Raw genomic sequence first — 20,274 nt, 5'->3', positions numbered from 1 at the left:
GCTACACAATCTGAATTCTTCTCAGGGCAAGGGCTGTTTAGAACAACTCCTTGTGAGAAACAGATCTGCACCAAAAAAAGGAAGTACAAGGTGATATTCAATACACCAGGAAGACAGAATATGTGGAAATCAGGTAGTTGCATCATACAAGCAGTCTTGCTTCCTGCTGTGGATGTTTTGATTGAAACATGCTCATGTAGTGGAATGAGACTCTAGATTTCCCTTTAAATATTTGCAATATTTTAATTCTGGTTTGCAATAAATAATACGCCTAATCCATGCTCCCTCTCATTGCCTTATGATTATCACTTGCACTGCACATCTTGGCTGCTCTTAGCACTTACAAGGCTCTGATATATAGCTAAATGTTTCTGACTCCATCTGCTACAAAGAGAAGTGACACAGAAGTGCTCCCCAGCCATTTTATTGCAATTTAATGTAAATCTGTTATAATGCAGATGATGAAAAGTGCAGTGGCTTCCATGAATTCTGAAAGCTGCGATTGGGTTGTGGCTGCTGCGCTGCCCTCTGAAGATTTGCTGGGTTTAATTTTACATTGCACAGTCATTAGCTGACTGAGGTTCCTCACTGAATCACGCTGCCAAAATACTTCTTCATCCTCCTCTTCCTTTTCTCCTCACAGTGACCTCATTCACCCAAGTTTTCCAACCCAGTATCTCATTGCTTTTATCTTTTAAATTAAAACCTCCCAGTACATCAGAACACAAAACCATGCAATTGACCCCTGCAATGGATTATTTTCTTAACTCTTGTTTGTGGGAATATCATAACATCCCTTCCAATTTGCTTGTTTTGATTCTCACTGTTGTGCAAAGAACAGATTTGTCTTACCTGGTTGCAATAAGAGCTTGCCTTTACCGCGGCATCATGTGTGATCTTACTGCCATCATGTAAAATAAGTGGTGTTAAATGTGTTCTGTGCTGCTTAGTTGGTGGAATTTGTAGATGGGAATTGGGGTGGTCAGATTCTGTCATCCAGCATTAACTCATGTATAGGCCCTTAGGCAAATGATTTTTTTCCCACTGTATTTTTTGTAAATGTTACTGTTTAGAATGATAGAATTACCTTCAGTAGAGTAATTAAACTGTGGCAAATCAGGTAAACCTAGAATGTAATTAAAGTACAGTAGAAACTCCTGTAAATTATAATTGTGTCATTCCCTCAGGGAGAAGGTGAAAATAATCTTTTTGATAGAGTATCATATCTAGAATCTTTACACATGCCAAATGACATGTTTATCCTTGTGTAATTTGTCTAGAAGTAATTGACTGCAGTATTAAAAAAAATAGCTAAAAATAAGCAGAACATCCTGTTTTCTTACAAGTTTTTCCCCTGCAGACTGGGGAGTTACCCAGGAAAAGATCTTTCTGTGATTACATTCTCCAGTCCAACTGACTGGATGGGGTAGAGGTGAAAGGGAAGCACTAATTAGACACAGATTTCAGATTGATTGAATTATTAACAATGAAGGTCATCTTGTCCAAAATAATAATGCCTTACTTTGTAAATTCGTGAACCTGCGAGTAAGGCAGAAAGTGGTGCTGACTTCACCAACAATATATTCTAAAGTATTTAAAGTTAGAGCATGAATTCTGTTGCATGGAATGATCTGTGGTGATGGTAATCTTCCCAGTAAACTGTGTGGCATTTTCCTTTTGTGTATTGTCCCTAGAAAAGTGATGATTTTGAGCAAAGACTTTGGTGTGGATGTTTACATAAAATCTTTATTCCAAATGCAAATAAAATTTGAAGTGGATAGATTTTTTATGAACCTTAAAAAAAAGGCTCTTTTTTTTTGTGTGTGTGTGCAAAACTGACTCATTTGCAACCAGTTCTAAAAGAAACTCTGCAAACCTCTGAAATGCAAATTTATTGAAATGAAACAATCCAGTCACCTGAGTCCTTGTGCTCCTGCAGCAAGGTGAATACCAGAGGAATAATTTCACCTAAAGCTTTCTCAAGTGTTTTTCCTTCATCCTCCAATTGAAGATATGTATTTTTTTATTAAAACTGACTCTCAATTTTAATAATTTATTTCCTTTCTTCTTTTCATTACAGAGAAAGTCCATTGTTGCTGTGAGTTTCATTGCTGCATTCCTCTGTCTGATCATCGTTCGTCTCACAAATGAAGTAACTTTCCCTTTGATCCTAAACTGCTTTGGACAAACCAGAGTCAAGTGGATCCCACTTTCTAATGGCCAAAGGCAGCCTCTGAAAACTCATTATGGATATATAAATGTAAAAACACAAGAGGTAAGACCTGCTTTTAACAGCCTGGCAAAATGGACCAGTAGATTTCTTTTCTCCAGTCACATCTAATGCTTTTTTACAACCTGCCCAGTGTGAAAACTGAACAAGGATGTTTCTGAGAAAAGTGGCTATTTTAGAAGTCTGCTGCCACTTAGATGACCTTTGAAATTTTAAAAATTTCTGTCATGTCTGCAGTGGAGAGAGCAGTGAACTGACCTCAAAATGACCCTTGATTGAGTGAAAACTTGTTTATACAAACAAGAAAATCTTTCAGCTTAATTTCAATCCTTCAATCCCTCTAATGCAAAAAGAAATTTTCTTGTGTTTGTTGTAATAAGGTCCTAAAAATGTTTCATTTTGCCTGGGCTGCCCAAAGAAGAAGTAGCTTATTTTTGTTTGTATGGGCATGAAAGAGGAAAAGGGAGTGATTTGTGAAATGAGCATATGTGAGTCTAGTAAATGTTTAAAGCTAGAGGTTTACTGGATTTTTCTGGAAGTATTGCATTAATATTTGATAACTAATTCAAAGCTAGGTATGTGTTTTCATTCTGTACTTTAAATACATAAATAAATTTAATTTAATTAATTTAAGTAAATAAAAATACTTGCTGTGTGATAAAAATACTTGTCTGATGAAATTAAGTTTTACAGGGACTCCTGTTTAAAGTGCCTTAGTTGTCAAAATTTCTAGAGCCACTGTTGGGTTTTGGTGGTGGTGGTGGTGCATTTTCTTCAGGCTTTTCCTCTTTATAATATTTTTAAAATGGAAGCTTTCAAAAATAAGGTAACATAAAAAATGAACTGTTTCTATAGTTTGTGATCAGTTATAGCATTGTCAATCATGAAAAATACTATCAGACTTTCAATAACTGTTAGTTATTTTTTCCTATAAAATTGCAGCTATTAATGAGTGAAATTCATTCACATAACAGCTTTTATAGAGAATGAAAATATTTTCCCACTTCATTATATTTAGTCCTGTAAGTGTATTGGACTAGCCAGTTATTATCCTACCCTTAGCGGGTTAAATATGAAAGTCAGAATGACAGAGGGGCAGTTTTTAGGAGGCAGCTTCTTTTAAACATTTTATATATATATATATATATACACATATAGCTTTTAATCACTGTTCCTGTAAGATGCAGCACTATTTTGGAGACCAGAGTACATTATCTATGAAGCAGGAAAAGGACAAGCCCCTGAAAGGAGAACTGTTCCCATGTGAATCGTAGTCCCAGGGAAAGGAATGGGAGGTGCTGTTGAGCTCAGAAGGGTTAAGGCTCCATGCAGCATCTTCATCCCTCTAGAAACGAGAGGGCAGCGTGTTCTGCATGTCCCTGGGCTGTTGGCACCGTGGCAGGCGTGGAATCTGAATGAGGCAGAGCTGCCACGGTCACCCGATTGCTATCGGTCTGAGCTGATAACTGAGAGCAGAGGAGCATGCTAATCTGTTTTTATTCACCACTGCCTTCATCAGAGGTTAGAAGTAGTTTGTGAGGGCCTTAATTCATTCTTAAATTTGATAACACGCTTGGAAGTTCTAACAGTAAATGGAAATGAATGTCCTGAAAGCTGGTGACCGGTATAGATTCGCAAGACATTTGTCTCAATTTAGCTTAGGTCATGAAGGACTCCTTAAACTTAGTAATTTTAGTTGTTTTCCCTGTTGTATTTGCAGATTACATTAATATTTGCTAATTAAAATGATAATGAAGAACCTGAACATGGCTTGCTTATTGTAAATGCACTGATTTTTGACTTAATTATTCCCTGTGCGAGGGAACTTTTGTTGTGATGCTCATGTGAAAAGCTTTTACATAGCTCATGTTCCTAGCTCACACTCATAGCTTTCTCAGACTGTGATTTTTAGAACACATTTTGCTTTTGTCAAATAAGCATTTGTATACTATTTGTATTAATATAGCTAGAAAATCTCAGTTATTAATTTCTTTATTGAATCAAATACATTAATTTTCTGCTCATTTCATAAAATTAAGATATTTTCTAATTTTTTTTGTGCTACTGTGGTATGTAAGATAAGCAGAAAAGTCTACTCTGTGAAACAAGCTAATGCCCCAAACAGATGTGGCCAAGTTTTTTGTAAGATGGGACACATGATGTCTCATTATGGACCAAATGGTGTAAGGAAACAATACCAAAAGGAATTATCAGAAAATAAAGTGATGGAAGGGGAGATAGAAGATAAGGCTTTTAAAGATGTGAATTTTGGCTTTTTCTCTTTTCAGATTCTGTAAGGGAATCTTTTTGCACCTGTTGAATGTCCTCATGTTCTAGAGTGTAGTTTGAATCCTGTCACCCCACTGGTGTCTCCTGCTGTCTGATAGTACTCCCTCCTGTTCCTCAGCCACTTCTAACATCCTTCTTCTTTTCTTCACATTTGTTCTCTGTTCTCCTTTACCTGTTCCTCTCAGGCTGCACTCCAAGGTCTGGCTGCATGCCAAGTCCTTAGTCTACTTAAATACTTAAATGTACAAGGTCAACAAAACAGGAGTTAGGGTAATTTGCCACCAACTCAGTCAGTCATCTGAAGTGACAGGGAAGCTAGAAAATCTGGAATGAAGTACTTCCCTGCCTTTCCAGTCTCTATATTGCATGTTTACTTTCTGAAGAAAAGGGAAAACCAAACCAAAAAAGGCCCAACCCCTCGAACTTTTCCATATCAATAAAAGTTTAAGTTAGGAGGAGCCATTTTTTGGGGGGTAAGGCTGAGTGGGATGAGACTTGAAAAATCTTATGAGATGATAGAAAATCAATTACTTGGTGAAAGTGGTAGTGATCAATCATTTGTATTAAAAAAGATCAGGAAATATGATGATATGAACATTAGTGTTTATCTCAAGTAAAAAACAATGATGTGGCTGTTGTTAGGTATGATCAGAATAATGCTGTAAAGACATTTTTCAAGGCTGTTGTGTATTTGACTTGACACTAATATTGTGGAATTTTTATTATTAAAAAGTCTGAAAAAATTAAGATTACTAAAACTAGATTGTATTAGAGTATTTAATATAAAATGCAAAGAGAGACATAACTTAATCCGCAATTAAAGCTGTACATAATACAGGGTTGTTGCTATGGTTTCCTTGATTTGTAGCCATAGCAACAGCTTTGGAAAAGCTGTCATTATGTACAGTAAATATATTAGATTTGAAATACAAATAGATGTGAAGTGTTGTATATACTGGGCCATTATGTCTAGGCACATTTTAGTTTCACGTTGGAGATATTTCTAAAATAGAGGATTTCTCACGTAGAAAATTTGCACCCAGAGCCCACCCTCACTCCCCTTGGTAGGAGAGGATCTTGTAGTAGCCTCCCATGATGTGATCTCTTTCCCCTTTTCAATATCCACATCTGAGGTGACTCCTTGAGATTTGTGGGAAACCATGCCTGTCTGTTTTGCAGTATTGCTGTCTCGCTCAATACATGAATTTTGACCTTTCAGTGAGAAGGAGGTGTATGAACAAGATGACCTTTCTTTCCCTTATTTCCTCCACTTTGTGCCTAAGGATTTTTGGTGAGAGGTCCCATGAAATCTGTCTTTAGGAAATGTCATGCCTATCATGTGTTAGTTATTTTTATCCTATTCCTGGTGATTTTTTTCATAGAAAATATTAATTTGATACAACTCCACAGTGGTTACCCAATTGAAACCTATTGAAACCCCCATCCACGTCAAGCTGATGTAGTGACTCTTTTTGTATATCAAAAATGGGGAAGCAGATAAGAAGAAGCAGGTAGAGAAAATATAACCTTCCTCCTTCTTTCATACCACTCCTACTCCACAAAGAGTTCTGGCAAAATTAATGAACATCATGTATTTAAATTGCAGCATTATGACATCAATTTAAAATCCATTAGCAGTTTGAAACTTTATGCTAGGCAAGTCTAATAGTGTTCTTGGATATTTGATTGTGCTTCCTGAAAGGTGAATATTGAATAGATTTTTACTCTACCATCAGTATTAAAATAATATAGCATTTTCCTTCATACGTAAAATCTGAAATATAGCTGCAATAACACTTGAAGCATAATTATAAAAGTGTATTCAAGTACTGAACAAAGATTAAAACTGTTCTTGGAAAAGGGTAAGTTCTGAGATGACCTAAAATCCCTACATTAAACTGCAACTGTGAGATCTAATGGCTTCCTCTGAAATGAATTCCAAGGGAGCAAAGAGCCTTTGTGTCGTGAACATTGAAGAATCTCGCATTACAGTGATGAGCCCCAGATAAAAGGAATGTGCATTGTAGCACTTAAGACTTTTTAAAAATCCTGTCATAACTGAAAAGCTCATCAGTACTGTATTGATATTGAAGAAATACATTTGGATCATATTATCCCATACCATTTTGTCCCTAACCTGAACAGACCTGGGTACAAGCATTAATTGCTCACCACTTGTGTCACACACAGCTACAAACATGTGTGACTGGGCTGCTTAAATCTGGTTCCTTTTTTTTTTCCTTTTTGCCAGAAGTTCTGTAGTAGAACTTGGCTGAAGTGAGTGGAGGTTTCCACAGATGAAATACCCAAGATATGAATATTAACAGGAGGCTACAGACCTTACAGATATCTGTGTTGTCCTTTTATTATTCTTTTTTTAACACAATAAATTAAGTGCACTTAAAAATTACCTGAAATGTAGAAGAAAACTAACATAGCATGCAGAAATATGGGCTGAAATAACATGCAGAAATATGTGGTCTCTGGCTGTAATGTAAGGCACATACAATTTCAACAATAGCAAAACTGTAGTTTTCAATGTGTTATAAGTAATCATTAGATGGACCCACACAAACCATGAGACACCACCTTCTTACAAAACTTGAAAAACTAAATTAAAAAGTGCATAAGGAAAGCATAGAATGGGATTGATGTTTTAATATTAGTTCCTCTCCCGATATGGGAAGTAAGAAAATTTTTTCGAAAAGACTGAAATTTTATAAGAAATATTATAAAAAATGTAAAGCTAGCAACCAGCCTGGGAAGGTTTGCTTTGCCTCTGTTAGTAATGGATGAAAATGACACTATGAAGTGTCAGTGGAGAATATTGCAGTGCTATTGGAGAACAGCTTTGGATTTCATGTCAGAAGAGAAGGTACCAGACTGTGAACTTGAATGGTGTGTTCAGCTGACTCCAGAGATGCTCGTTTCATCTTGGGGGAAACTGGGTCTTAAAGAGGCTAAAATGCTACATCAGCCAGAACTCCTGTGCCAGAAGGTTGCTGTAGTACTTAATTTTTGACACATGGCTAATTTCTATCCTGTCTTTTCCTTTGGGATCTTGTTCTATGTTACAACTTAAGAATTCACAGGATATTTTGGTAATAAAAGGTCATCTGTTTCATAGTAATTTATCATTTATATCCCTTCTAAGACATTTTTTTGTCAGTTGCACTATTACTCATTATTTCAGCCTCAGAAATAAGGTAATAATAATAAGAATGAAAGTACAACTAAGCACATATCTGGATATTTTTCTGCTTCCATTTTATAAATTTTCAGGAACAATTTTTGTTGCAAGTATTGTAGAAAGATTAGTTACATAACACTCTAAATGACAAATGACACTGCATGTTAAACTTCTGGGAGACATTCATAAGGTGGGTTGATGGTTCCTGTCCCCCCGCCCCTGTTGTGTTTTCCAGCTGTACCAGTGCTCCCATTCCTGGCTCTGGGAGCCACAGTCACACACTCAGAAATAAAACTCCTACCTTAACCACCAAATGAGCAACTCTAGGAGCACATGTTCTATTATAGAAATAGAACCCACTAAACAAATAGACCTCACCAGAATCCTCACCACCCTCTTCCTCTCTCCAATCCTCTTTTGGCCAGGAAGAAGAGAGAATGATCCAAATGAGCTGCAAGGTCCACTTGAAACCACTCAGCCTGTTATGAACCTACAGGAGAGAAGGGAGCACAGATTATGTGTGTCCTCATTGGAGCAAATCCTGCCAGCTCAGCCATTTTCCTTCTGTATATATGGAATTAGCTTAGGTTTTTAAAGCTGCCATGACTCTGATGGTGTCTCATGAGGAAAAAGTCAAGTGCCAGGATAAATATATCAAGTATTCTATACAGAGGAATTAAATCTGCTCCACACAGAGCCTCAGTGTGATGAGTCAAGCAGTGCTGCCTGTGTGGCAGCTCTGCTTTAAAAAAAAAAACAGACTAAGGGACTTGAGGAGAGATTAGTATCAGCCAGTGAGCTGTGCCTTCAAAAGTCAATCCCTAAAGAACCTGGGCTGGTAGAAATAAATGTCTACGATGCAGTCATGGGCTGGATTGATCTATTGAATGGAGCTTATAGGTTGTATTGCAGAAGGTTACTGGTATCAAAGATTTGCCATCCACCTTGGTTATATGTAATTTTCAGAGATTTCTTCCACCTTCTTGAGGATTTTTTTTTTTTTTTGCTGCTGCTGCTGAAGGGTAGAGTTATAGTAGCTAATGTTATTCTTCCTATTGAGAGGATGCCAGTTGTGTTCTCCATGTGAAAAGTGTGAACAATGTCTCCCCAAATGAGAGACATGACACCTAGAAAATGGACTGGGGATCATCTGGAAAACAGAAGAAAAGCTAACTTTTGCAGTTAGCTAGTTTGATAGGCAAATTTCTGTCAACAGTGTTCTGTTTGAGTGGCAGGTGGACCAGAAAAGGGAATGGAGTATTCTTTGGACTGGTAAAGAAAAGAGCAGAGAGGTTTGGTGTTATGTCTTCTTGAGTGAGACCAAACCTCTGGGAAAATCAGAGAGATGTCATGAGCAGATGAGAGTGAGGCTTGTCAAGGGGAGGGGGAACTTACTGATTTTACTCCGGATGAGAACTTCTGTTACTGTGACATGATTTCAGCTTTTGTCAGTAATAGTTGCCAAGTGAAGGATGGGCTGTTTTACATTAGTGGCAGGCAAGGTGTCTCCTTGGTGTTCCAGTTCATCAGCTGGGAAAGCAGTGCCCTATCATTTCCTCCCTGAATATCCTCCCACTACTGCTGTTTAAAAATGAGGATGCCTTCATTAAAAGAAGCCCAGTGTCACTCTCAGTGTCACTCTCCTGAGTTTATACTTGAAGCCCATTTCTCACAGAGATTCAAAGTGTCCATTGTAGCAGAGTGTTTCTAGTTCTGGATTTGGTGATGGCAGCTGAGGTACAATTTGTACTGGTGTATAAAATACACCACAGAGTAAAAAGAGTCACTAAAAATGGAATTTTGCTCTTATAATCGTTCCTACACAAGGGCTTGCTGCTGGCTGTGGCAATCAGTGAGTTTAGCTCTTTGAGCTCTTGCCCAGCACAGCTATTCTGGCAGAGATGCACAGCACAGAGCTGACCCAAAGCTATTAATACCTCCCTGCAGGGAGCCGCGTGCCAGCCGCACACAGACGTGTGTGGGTGCACATGTAAACACAGCAGCTAGAACTCGCTCAAGAGACAGACTCCTAACACTGACAGTCATGCCAATTACTAGTTAGCTTTAAAGCCACAGCCATCTTCCTTGAAAGCCTTTGCTTTCCAAGTTTGCTCCCATGGCCATCTGTCACAGCCTGCGTTTGGCAGCTTCAGGTTCTGCTGTGAGGCTCTGCGGATTGAGCACAGAGTTCTGTCTTTTTTATTGTTCTCTGAGTGGGTGGAAAGTTTCTATCACATGGACCTTTCCTCTTAGGCTTTTTTATTAGATTAAAATGTGAACCTTAAATGCATATTTGAGCTGTTAATCTGTGCTATCTGCTCTCAAACCAGGAAGGAACAGGTGGACTGGTGTAAGTGCTGCACAGAGAGAAATGAGCTTGGAGACCCTCTTGGAGCAGATGCGAGTTGTACCATCAATAATTGCTTTTCTTGGGATAATTTCTCTTGTCTGACTGAATGGCCTAGTCTGTACTATCAAGTCTGTGTTGTTTAGTCTGTAAGAGACATATATGAATGTTGTATCAAAAACCTCATGTCCATTAATGACATTACTGTGCTGGCAGTGTGTGCATCGTAGAGCTCTACTTAATAGACTCACAATATCTGTTACAAGGAGCTACATTTTCTATGGGTGTAGCTGTAAATTTTGTGTACTCATCACAAATAATTTTGTACCTCTAAACCAATAAATTGTATTCCTACCAATGGTGGAAGGTTCATTGCAAATGGTGTCCATGCAGCTGCATCCTAAAATAAAGAGCAATTCAATCTGGGGAGGGGTGGCAGGGAGAAAAATGAAATTCTGTGTTACTTGCAATATTTCTTCCATCTTTGTTTTTCTTTCTCTCTAATTGATATATTTTCCATATTGAGCTAGTCAAAGATTACAGTAATCTCTTGTTTCCTGTCACTTAGAAAAGTAGTTGTCCCATTAGATGAATAAATACAGTGTTAAACGAAAATCCCCAAACAAGTGCAGAGAAATTACTAGAGTGATTTCGGGATTGTCCTCTTAATAACAACAATTGATCCTTCTTTTTAATCCCCAACTCCAGGGATCCACATTTACTGCCTTTACCAATCAAGTCCTCTTTTCTGCACCTAATATCATTGAAGGACCACTTCTTGAATTTTTATTTAAGAGTTTCTTGCAGTTAGGAGGACCCAGAGTTTTGGATTTGAAATTGATGAAAATGCTACCACTCTTAGATCAATATTTCTTCAGCAGATGAAACCTACTTTGTTCTAGTTAGAGACTGAAATGAGCACTCAAGGGTCTTGTATTAGTTACACCAGTCAAAGTGCAAGTTGGTTTGGGTTGATTTCCCTGGTTCTAGTTCAGTGATGCTACCACCCTTCCTCCCTTCTGCCTGTTTCAGTGCTGGTACCTAGGATTCACATTTGTAAAGAGAAAAATACAATTTCTGGAGTGCATCAAGTTGAAAAGGCATATTTCTAAGCTTTTACACAGATAACTTCAGACTCCTATGAAATGCCTGACTGCATGCACAGGACTCACTCCAGAGTAGTTCCAGGGCAGTACACTGAAAGCTTAGATCAGCACTGGCAAATATCCTGCAGCAGAAATTAAATAACAAGGTGAAGGATAAAGTCTGGCCTTTAGGTAAAAACAATAACCCTGTATTTGATGACATACAGTGTCTTATGGAATTGATCAATGAATGACAGTTTTGTTCTCAGGTGTTTTTTGTGTAATTAATTTTATTGATTTATCAACATTTTCCAGCTTACAATAGTTTATTGTGTCACCTTATTCCTAACATGTAAAAGATTTGTAATGTCGATCCTATTTCCTATTAGCTCTGTCTTTTTAGAGCCAGTCCATGATGTACAAAACTGATGATTTTTCTTCAGTTTCCCCTCCAGTTTGGCTTTCCCTTTACTGCCAAAAATTTCTTTTGTTAAATCATCAGATTTCCTCTTCCCCCAAAATATATTACTATTTATGCTTTGAAGGCATAGATTGGAGATTTAGGAGATAAAAGGCTGTTGTTAAGCTACCTACTGCTGCATTCTGTGCAAGGTTTGATTCCTGATGGAGTCGAAATGTGGCCTCAAGATGAACATATTGATCCAGTCTTCTGGTAGCAGGCTTTGGATGAGCATCTGGAAATAGGTTTCAGATCAGAAAAACCTGTGGCAAAATGGTGTCTCAGGTCAGTTCTTTTTAAGTTACTTTCTGATGTCCTTACTAGAATGACTTCTTTTTCAAATGGAATAAGCCCAGAAAAAGTTTATTTGAAACCATGTCAGTGTTTCCCAAAGGCTGAGTACAGGCCCTTCTCAGAGTTTCCAAGGCTCTAGTAAGAAGCCAGAAAAATGTAATTTTCTCAGACACATAGCAGATGGTGCTTCTTCATGAATCGTCTCCATGATAGACCTTCAGAGTCCCACAGGAGTGCCTTGGAGGTAGTGGGATCATCCTTTGGGATGCTCCATGCTGGTGAGGTCACTCTGGAGCTGTCCTGTTCATTTCTGCTCCAGTTGGCCCTTGGTGCTGAATGTGCCTTGTCACCACTGGTGTCAGTGACAGCGGATGGAGCTGATGACATTACTGTGAGGCAAATAATGATGATTAGTGTTGGTCTCAACACTAATCTATCAACAACTCAGAAAGGAGTGGGCAGAGGAACAGGCTGGAACTCTTATGAACTTGTCTCAATTTCTGTCCTGCTGCTGATGTGGACCGAAGTATTCTTCACTGCTTCAGGATCATCATGTTTGTAAAGGATTCAGGTTTATAAAGAAAAAGTAACATTTTTTGATCAAGTTACTTGTGGTCATGTTCAAAAATTAAAATGTTATACTGACTGTTATAAAATTATTGTGAATCTACTATCCCAGCTAGATTATCCCTTATTACCACTGCATTATAGCCAGAACTTTATTGTCAGAACAACAACAAAAATAATCTTTGCACTGCACTAATGCTTCATTCTGATTGACAAAGGATGAGGCAATCCACGTACTGTGACAGCAGTGTTGGCATGTATTATATAATGATATATAGCAACTTCCATAGACTGCCATTAATTTCTGCATGAATCCTGTCTGTCTTTGATAAGCGTGTGTAACTCCTAATAAATTATTTTGGAGCTGAGCATAAGCATCAAGGAGAAAGGACTTTTGTAGGTATGGGGGCTGGTGATAGCTGAAAATGAGAAGGCAAAACTGACAGATAATTGTAGATGAGAAGTCATTTTCAAGCAATAGACAGAGGTGATATTGTTTCCTGTTTAAAATTAGTTGCCACCTGTTCTGTCTGCAGTGAAAGGTAAGTTCTGCTGTAAAATCTAAATCACTTGATCATTTGTTATGTATAGGCTGTTGATAATAACATAGGAACCAGCTCCCTCCACTTGTTCTTAAATGGCTTGCTTCCATTCTGGTAGGTGTTATCCACTCTTCATTTCCTGGGTAAGAAATGGCCCTCTGTGAGGCTGTTTATCTGAATAGTGCAGAAATAATTTTCTGCAAACGTAACTATTACCATAACAGAACCCTTAAAAAAAATTACAGTGACACTCCAAGTTTTCTAAGATTACTGTCTTCCTTTAAGGTCTCTATTACCTCTGGTATTACTTCCAGTCCTGTTCACTGAAACTACAGTGCATGTCTGCCACAAATAGCATGAATAATGCATATATTTCTCTGCTGGTTTCAGTGTGTGCTAAATAGTTGTATATACAAAAAATAAAATCTAGAGCTGAAAGAAGCCAATTGGCCACTCATGACCCTGCTAGTACATGATTGACCTATATTCCACATTATCTCAGGTTTTAACCTGCCTCTTGCTATAATTGCAATTCTTGGACCTTTACCCCACATCCCTTAGAAGATCATGTGGTACCACTTGAGTATTTTCTGAGATTGAGATATGGCAAATAGTACAACTGTTTATATCTCTTTATTTCCTGTTTTTTTAAAGATCTTAGATATTTCTAGTTCTTATTCTCTTTCTTATTCCAGTGTGTATAGACACTTGCAGTTTCACCTTTATTACCTTGTTATCAATCAAAATGCTTCCTTATTTTTCCTAAATGATCCATAGAAAGAGCCCACTTTTTCTTTCCTCGTTTCTTGCTGTTCAGTTTCCTAGAACTCAGTATGGGAGCTGTAATGGAAGAGAGGAGATGATGTAACATGGTCCCTTTGTTTCTAGATATCAAATTACCTTGGACTTCTTTTTCCTAACATGTCTTGGATCTTTTTCATGAGATTTATCACTTCGTTATTTTCCTAGATGATGCCACCATGTTACTTCCCTCATGCTTATGACCTCTTTATGCAAATACCATTTATTTTCCCCTGAAGATTGTTTGTCAAAATAAAAGCAGATTTTGCAAAAAAAATAAAATTCTCCAAAAAAAAATCTCAAATATGGTGTTGTATGAGGCCAATCAAAAAGATATAGAATTAAAAGGCAAAGTGATTTTTTTTGTTGGTTGGTTGGTTTGTGGTTTGCTGGGGTTTTCCTCCTTAGTTTGTTTCAGTCCATATCAGAAATCTTAGAGTGGCTTAAGTTATTCTTGAAAATAGAATTTTTTGTCATAATTTTCCCTACTGAGTCTGCAGTAGCATTCTTGCAGTTTAAATGCCCTTGTTCATTAGAGGAACAGTTTTCATAATGGAATAAGAAAATGGATCTGTTAAGAAATTACAGCTTCATTTTATGTTCAGAGCATTTGATTTGTATATACATTTGTATTTCTTGTACATTCAGATTAATTGTTCAATTATCTAGGAAGCTGTATTCTGAATTCATGAAAATCTGTCTTTTTATCAGTCTTTAGTAAATGCAAGAATGCCTCTAGTAATTTCCCTTCACTCACTAAGCATGTCATTTTTCTTTGAAAAATCTAGTTTGTCTGGCAAGGTCTTTATAAACATAAATATAATTTTAGCAACTACATATCACTAAGAGGCATTTCTGTGTTAGAAGTGAGTGAGTAGATATTATTGCATAATACATCTTAAAATCTGTTTGAATTTTTAAATTGCTACAGGATTCATGAATGTGGTTTTTCGTTTCTTTCCAATATGAGTATCTGTCTCTCTATACAACCATTAGTTATTTTTAGATGCAATGAAGTATTTGTGTATTTTAGGATGTCCAAGAGTTTTTCTACTGTTTTGTATTTGAGATAGCATGATTTTTAAAAGTGCTCAACACAGAGGCAGTGTCTATTATTTAACGATTGTGGTGATTTGTGAGGGCAAGGGTGCTTCTGGATTTCACAGTTAGGTTTGCTCCCAGTAACATTTGGAGTGAAACCTCAAGTTCTCCTCTTTGTGAGAGGAGATTGCAAGATTCCTTTCCTGTTATACAGGTACCTGTTTTGTCAGGTTCACAGCCCAAATCCTGTCAGCCTCTGCAAAGCACAGGTCACAGCTCCAGAGTTGTAAGAGCAAAGGAGACTGAAGAAGGTGAGGAAACATCTGCATATATTCAGCATATCAGCTTACCCAGCCCTGTGCTCAGTGCCATTTAAAGCCCCCATGTTTTGCCCCTCCATAACAGAACAGTGCACAGTAATCAGTAGTATTTTTGGCTGTATTATAAATTCTGTTGTGAAAGGATGCCCAGTTTATTTTTGCAGCAGAAAATGGACTCGACATGAGCTTTGGTCCATAGGTAATAGGTTCTTGAAGGCTCAGAGTGTTTCTTTCAGCAAAATGCTAATCTGGTAAATTGGTACATTTAGCAGTTGTCTGGAAATGCACCCTTTTGTGTAATATGTAGTTGATTGTAACAATTATGGATGCTATTTAATGGTGCCATCCTTAAACTTTCCAGTGTGATACTACCTAGAGAATTTGTTACTGATGAAATCATTATAGTGTTATAGAAATGAAATAGGTTGCTGCTGAAATTACTCTGAAAATCTAATTGTAACTTCACTGGAATTTTTCCCATGATGGATGTTAAGTATATCTGTATTTCTTATTTTTATAGAAGCTGCAATTTTATTTGTATGCTTAATTTTATTCCACTATCTATGTGTATATATTACGTTTTGCTTCTCATTTCCAGTTGTGGTCAAATGCAACTTCAGTCCAATTTGGCTTTTATCTGATATTTTTTATTTTTATTTCTCCTGTCACATGACTGAATAAGGCAACATATTTCTTGAGACTTCCCTAGGATTTCTCAAGTTAACACAATAAAGAGTTCTATTTTATCAATACCTGAAATGATGCAAGTCCTCTCAGTTTCCTTGTGAGGGCTTCCCTGGAAAGAAGAATGTGTTTTGTAATTTCTGATTTCTGGCCTTCAAATCAATTCAGATTATTTTTTTTAGATTTTTTTTCTAAATCATATCCCTTGTTGTACCCATATTGTTGTTGTTGTACCCTAATTTTCCATCAGAAAACTGAAATTCATGAATCCATGCTTCTAAAAATGTAAAAGATATGCTCCATCTGTATAAAGTGTAATAAATGTGTATTTGAACCCTGTGCTCTCATTGTTCTTAGGAGTAGGCTGCCCTCTCTCCTAAAAAAAGCTTTGCAGAGTAAGGAGGGAAATATCACTGGCATGGTTTGGATAGTCCCATGGATTTCTATTATTTTGTTTAACAATTCTTTCCGAGGATTCTAAGATACCCAAAGCTATTTGTTAGAAGCACGTATTTCTTAAATCCATCATGCTTATGCCCTACTGTTGAGAAAATTGCCATGGAAGTGTTCCCCTTCACCCAGGTGGTCCCCAGTGATGGGCAGCAGTGACCTTGCTGGGGTGTCTCATCTGAATGCAGGCGGCTGGAGCTGTGCGCAGCCATCCCCCAGACCTCTGCTGCAGTGTCAGCATTGGACACGAGCCCGTGGCTCAGTCAGAGATGTGAATCCCTGACCTTCCAGTGGAGAGGCAATAGTGCTGCCAGCTGTGTTATGCTGACAGGCAAAGGACTTGTTTTTGAGATCCAGAAGTGAAGAAATTGAGCTAAAAACACAACACAGACTTCTAAGTGTTGAAAAAAGGTAGCAGTAAACCTCAGACAATCTTACCTTCAGTTTCCAAATTATTTTGTTTTCCAGGTTTCTGGGAGTAATTTGCTTCATTAATGCAGTTCTGCAGCATGAGCTATTTAAATTTTATCCCAGAATGAGTTCTTCTAGCTGCATAAAAGCCTTTTGAAAAACCTGATTTATGTCACATCACAGCTTTAAATGGAGCAATTGTGGTTCAGTGGCAAAGTGTTGGGGTCAAGGTCCACGTTCTGCGTGTCCCGAGTGCTGTGCATGGATTTGCATGCACACAGCTTACATTAGCACTAACACAATTTGTGCATGTGGCCCCTGTGCAGTAGTTTAGGAATGTAGCCCTCAATAGAGAAGATATTTACAGCAGTGAAGCTCATGTTGGGAAATATGAACAGCTGTGCTCCAAACAGAAAACACACATCTGAAGTAAGACAAGCATACTGAAAATTATGTCCTGGCAGTTAACGTTTTTATTTATACACACTGCTAGGCAAAACTGAAAGGAAATACTGTTCTTTCAGGATTCATATGTTTTGCAGAGCTAATAGGAGGAAGCACCTGTCATCAGAAAAAAATTTTTGCTGATTATAATTTTTTTTGCTGCATTTCCTGTAAGCGTTGGTACAAAAGAAATATAATTAATAAGTAAAAGCTGTGTCATTTACTAATTATGTTTTACTAGCATTCAGATGGCCTCTCTGTACTTCTGAATACTCAGTTGAAATCATTCCTCTAGAACATTTGCATAGATTTTTAGATTTAAATATTTTGGATTTTCAATTCTAATATCTCAGCACCTGCTGTGCACAGAAAGTGAGCACCTGAGAAAGGCATTATCCATCATGCTGTTATGGGGACTTTGTATTTACTTGCATAATGCCTAGAGCTGACTGGTTGCTAAATCCACGGCAATTTTAGAGGACTTTTGAAAAAGAAGTTTTAATTAATTTTAAATTTGACTGATGGAGCACATGCCAATACCTCAGATTTTGCCTGCTGGGCTTCCCTGGAATTAATCTGCCTGCCTGTTCCCCAGTCCCTGCAGGGTCACACCTGGGGGGTTGTTGGCTCTGTTCCACTGATGCCATGTTCAGGGCTCTTGCAGGAGGAGTGATAACTCTCTGACTAACTGGACCATGCTGAATACTTTGCCTTCACAAACAGCGTTACCTGTGGAGGGGTTTGAGGTGGAGAGGCTTTTTTTCAGTAACACTAACATAGCAAGGCAGGTCTGTTTTGCAGATTGCCAAAGTGAGACCTTGAGGTTGTCATTTACCTGACACATGAAGCAGATCAGACCACAGCTCAGGCTTCCTGAGTTCAAAACCCCAGACCTTTATTTTGCCTTGCTTCTGGGGTGGTGGGCTTGTACGTCCAGGGAATAATTTGTATTGCCAAATTGAAATCTGGTGGGTGAAAGACACAAAAAGCAGTCTAGAACACGGTCTTGATAAATACCACTTAATTAGTTTACATAATGAATTTTGGAACTTGACTATCTGTTAGACAAAAAAATTTGGGTGCTTCTTTAATATTAATATTTTATTTCTTAATGATATATTAGTTTGTCAGGTGGAAATATTTTCACTAGAGTTAGCTGGAAAAATATTTTCCCAATAACAATTATGACATTATAATTACAGAGGAAAAATAATGTGGCTACTGAAGTAGAGAGTGGTGCTCTGCTGCTGCGTTAATTCATGTGACTGAAATCTGTGTGGAGGATAGGCAGGTTCTGGCCCTGCTGGACAGCACAGGTGTCACTCTCATGCTCTGGACAGATTTCTTGGCTCTTCTAATATCCTTTTTTACTTTTGAGGCTGACATAATATTAGTAGGGTTGCAAAGTCAAGGCTCAGGAACTGGGGAATGCCATAAATAAAATAACTTGTCCACTTTTGATTCAGAATTCTTTAATGTATTCATAGCTCTTCAGAGTGGGACAACTTCAACCTCATTCATTGTCCAGACTTTACCATTTTTGGTGCTGGGTGGAAATGTATAAAGAAGTTGCTAGGACTACTGCCTCGTTTGCTGAAGAAATGAAAAGGTGTGAAGGAGTTGGGACACTACAGGAATGGAAGGCAAGGCTGTCACAGTCAAGTGTTAATGCTAGCTGCTATATTCTGTTCTTGCCTCCGTTACAGAATTTCCATGTGATTCCAATCTAATCAAGCTATGTTTTTACTAATTGTGTGTGTTTACTTTCTGAATGCTTAGTTTGAGACCCTTGGGTCTGATTTATGAAGCACAGATAGCTCAAGTCAATGAAAACTGTTTGAACATAAAAATTACCAAAGAATTGTAATTGTTCCAGGTTCTGTATGTCAGTGAATGTATTCTTCTTAATTTAAATTATAACTTTCACTTAAATTTCTCAGACCCTATTGGCTGAAGAGAACTAACACAATATTTTCCTGTCTCTCTTTAGAATGGTATTTGAGAAGGGAGGAGCTACTGTGAGTGCTGAGTGACAGCCCAGGCAGAAATTAATAAGTCTCAGAGCAGGGTGTGAATAATGCTCAATAAATGAGGCATGGGGACACATTGACTAATAACAAGAAAACAAAGGCATTGAGTAGCTGCTCATTATGTCAGTCAGTGCAGGCAGGGGTCCAGTGGAAAAAATAGTAGGTGGTCTGGTAATTAAAGATAGTATCTTAATGCATGCTCACAAGGCTGCCCAATTAGGGCTGCACAGCAACTCTAATTCTGACACTTCCCTAAATTTTCAGTGCTTGATTTTACACATTTAATGTTCCCTAGCATATTTTTGGTGTATTTACATATATACGCTCCCCCATTGCCTCCTTCATTGCCAAACTGTTAATTAGGTAGAACTACTGAGAAATGCAGTTGGATAAACAGGGCTTTGCAATGAACCTTGGATATCATGCTGCAGAGCAGGAAACCTCAGGCTGCCAGAGCTTTGAAGGGTTTACATCAGTGGTAATGGATTTGTTTTCTTTGCTTAATTATTTTTAGGAAGTTAGGTTTTTGGTGCAGTCTGTTTTTTTACTCACTATGCTATGTTATTTGTAAGCCTCTATGGCTGAGGGTCTGGATGAAGCAACTTTTAATGAGACTTGTTTTCATAAGACTCTTCTCCTGGGGGTGTGAGTTTAGTGAGTTGGGTCTTTAGCTGTGGCCCTCATTTAAAGGAATAAATTTATTTCACCCATTTATTTTTGAAAATTGTGATCTGCAGTTAGATACTTTGATTTTCAAGTGGGATTAGCTGCCTGTGTGATGAGGAACTTTTCAGAATATCACAGAGGAGCAATAAATGCAGAAGTGGAAAAATGAGAGACTGGGAAGGGAGAATGAGGGACAGGAAAATAAATAAGCTTTATTGAGACTTTTTGTCTTGTGCATGCACATAAATTATTTCAGTGCTTCAGTGATGCTGTTCTCCTGAACTGTTCTACTACAACTGCACTGTAAGTGTTCTACCTAATGTAGGAATCCAGTATTCTGAAATATGGCCTCACCTGAATATGAATATGGCCAAGGGTTGAGCAGGGGCTGTGTTCCCTGTGCTTCCTGGCCGAGGGGAGATG

At 37.8% G+C, this 20,274-nt stretch overlaps 1 protein-coding gene across 2 annotated transcripts in view; it reads left to right on the top strand.

Annotated features, from left to right (window-relative positions):
- ST6GALNAC3 (ST6 N-acetylgalactosaminide alpha-2,6-sialyltransferase 3) overlaps positions 1-20,274 on the top strand; it is a 214,543-nt gene that overhangs the window by 98,624 nt on the left and 95,645 nt on the right. For both annotated transcript variants that reach the window (XM_058843254.1, XM_058843255.1), the window contains exon 2: positions 2,081-2,275. In XM_058843254.1, the coding sequence (XP_058699237.1) occupies positions 2,081-2,275 (195 nt within the window). The remainder of the gene's footprint in view (positions 1-2,080; positions 2,276-20,274) is intronic.

This window comes from Poecile atricapillus, chromosome 7, assembly GCF_030490865.1.
Source record: "Poecile atricapillus isolate bPoeAtr1 chromosome 7, bPoeAtr1.hap1, whole genome shotgun sequence".
Lineage (NCBI taxonomy): Eukaryota > Metazoa > Chordata > Aves > Passeriformes > Paridae > Poecile > Poecile atricapillus.
The sequence above is the reverse complement of the archived record's forward strand: the minus strand, read 5'-3'. Positions and strand labels throughout refer to the sequence as shown.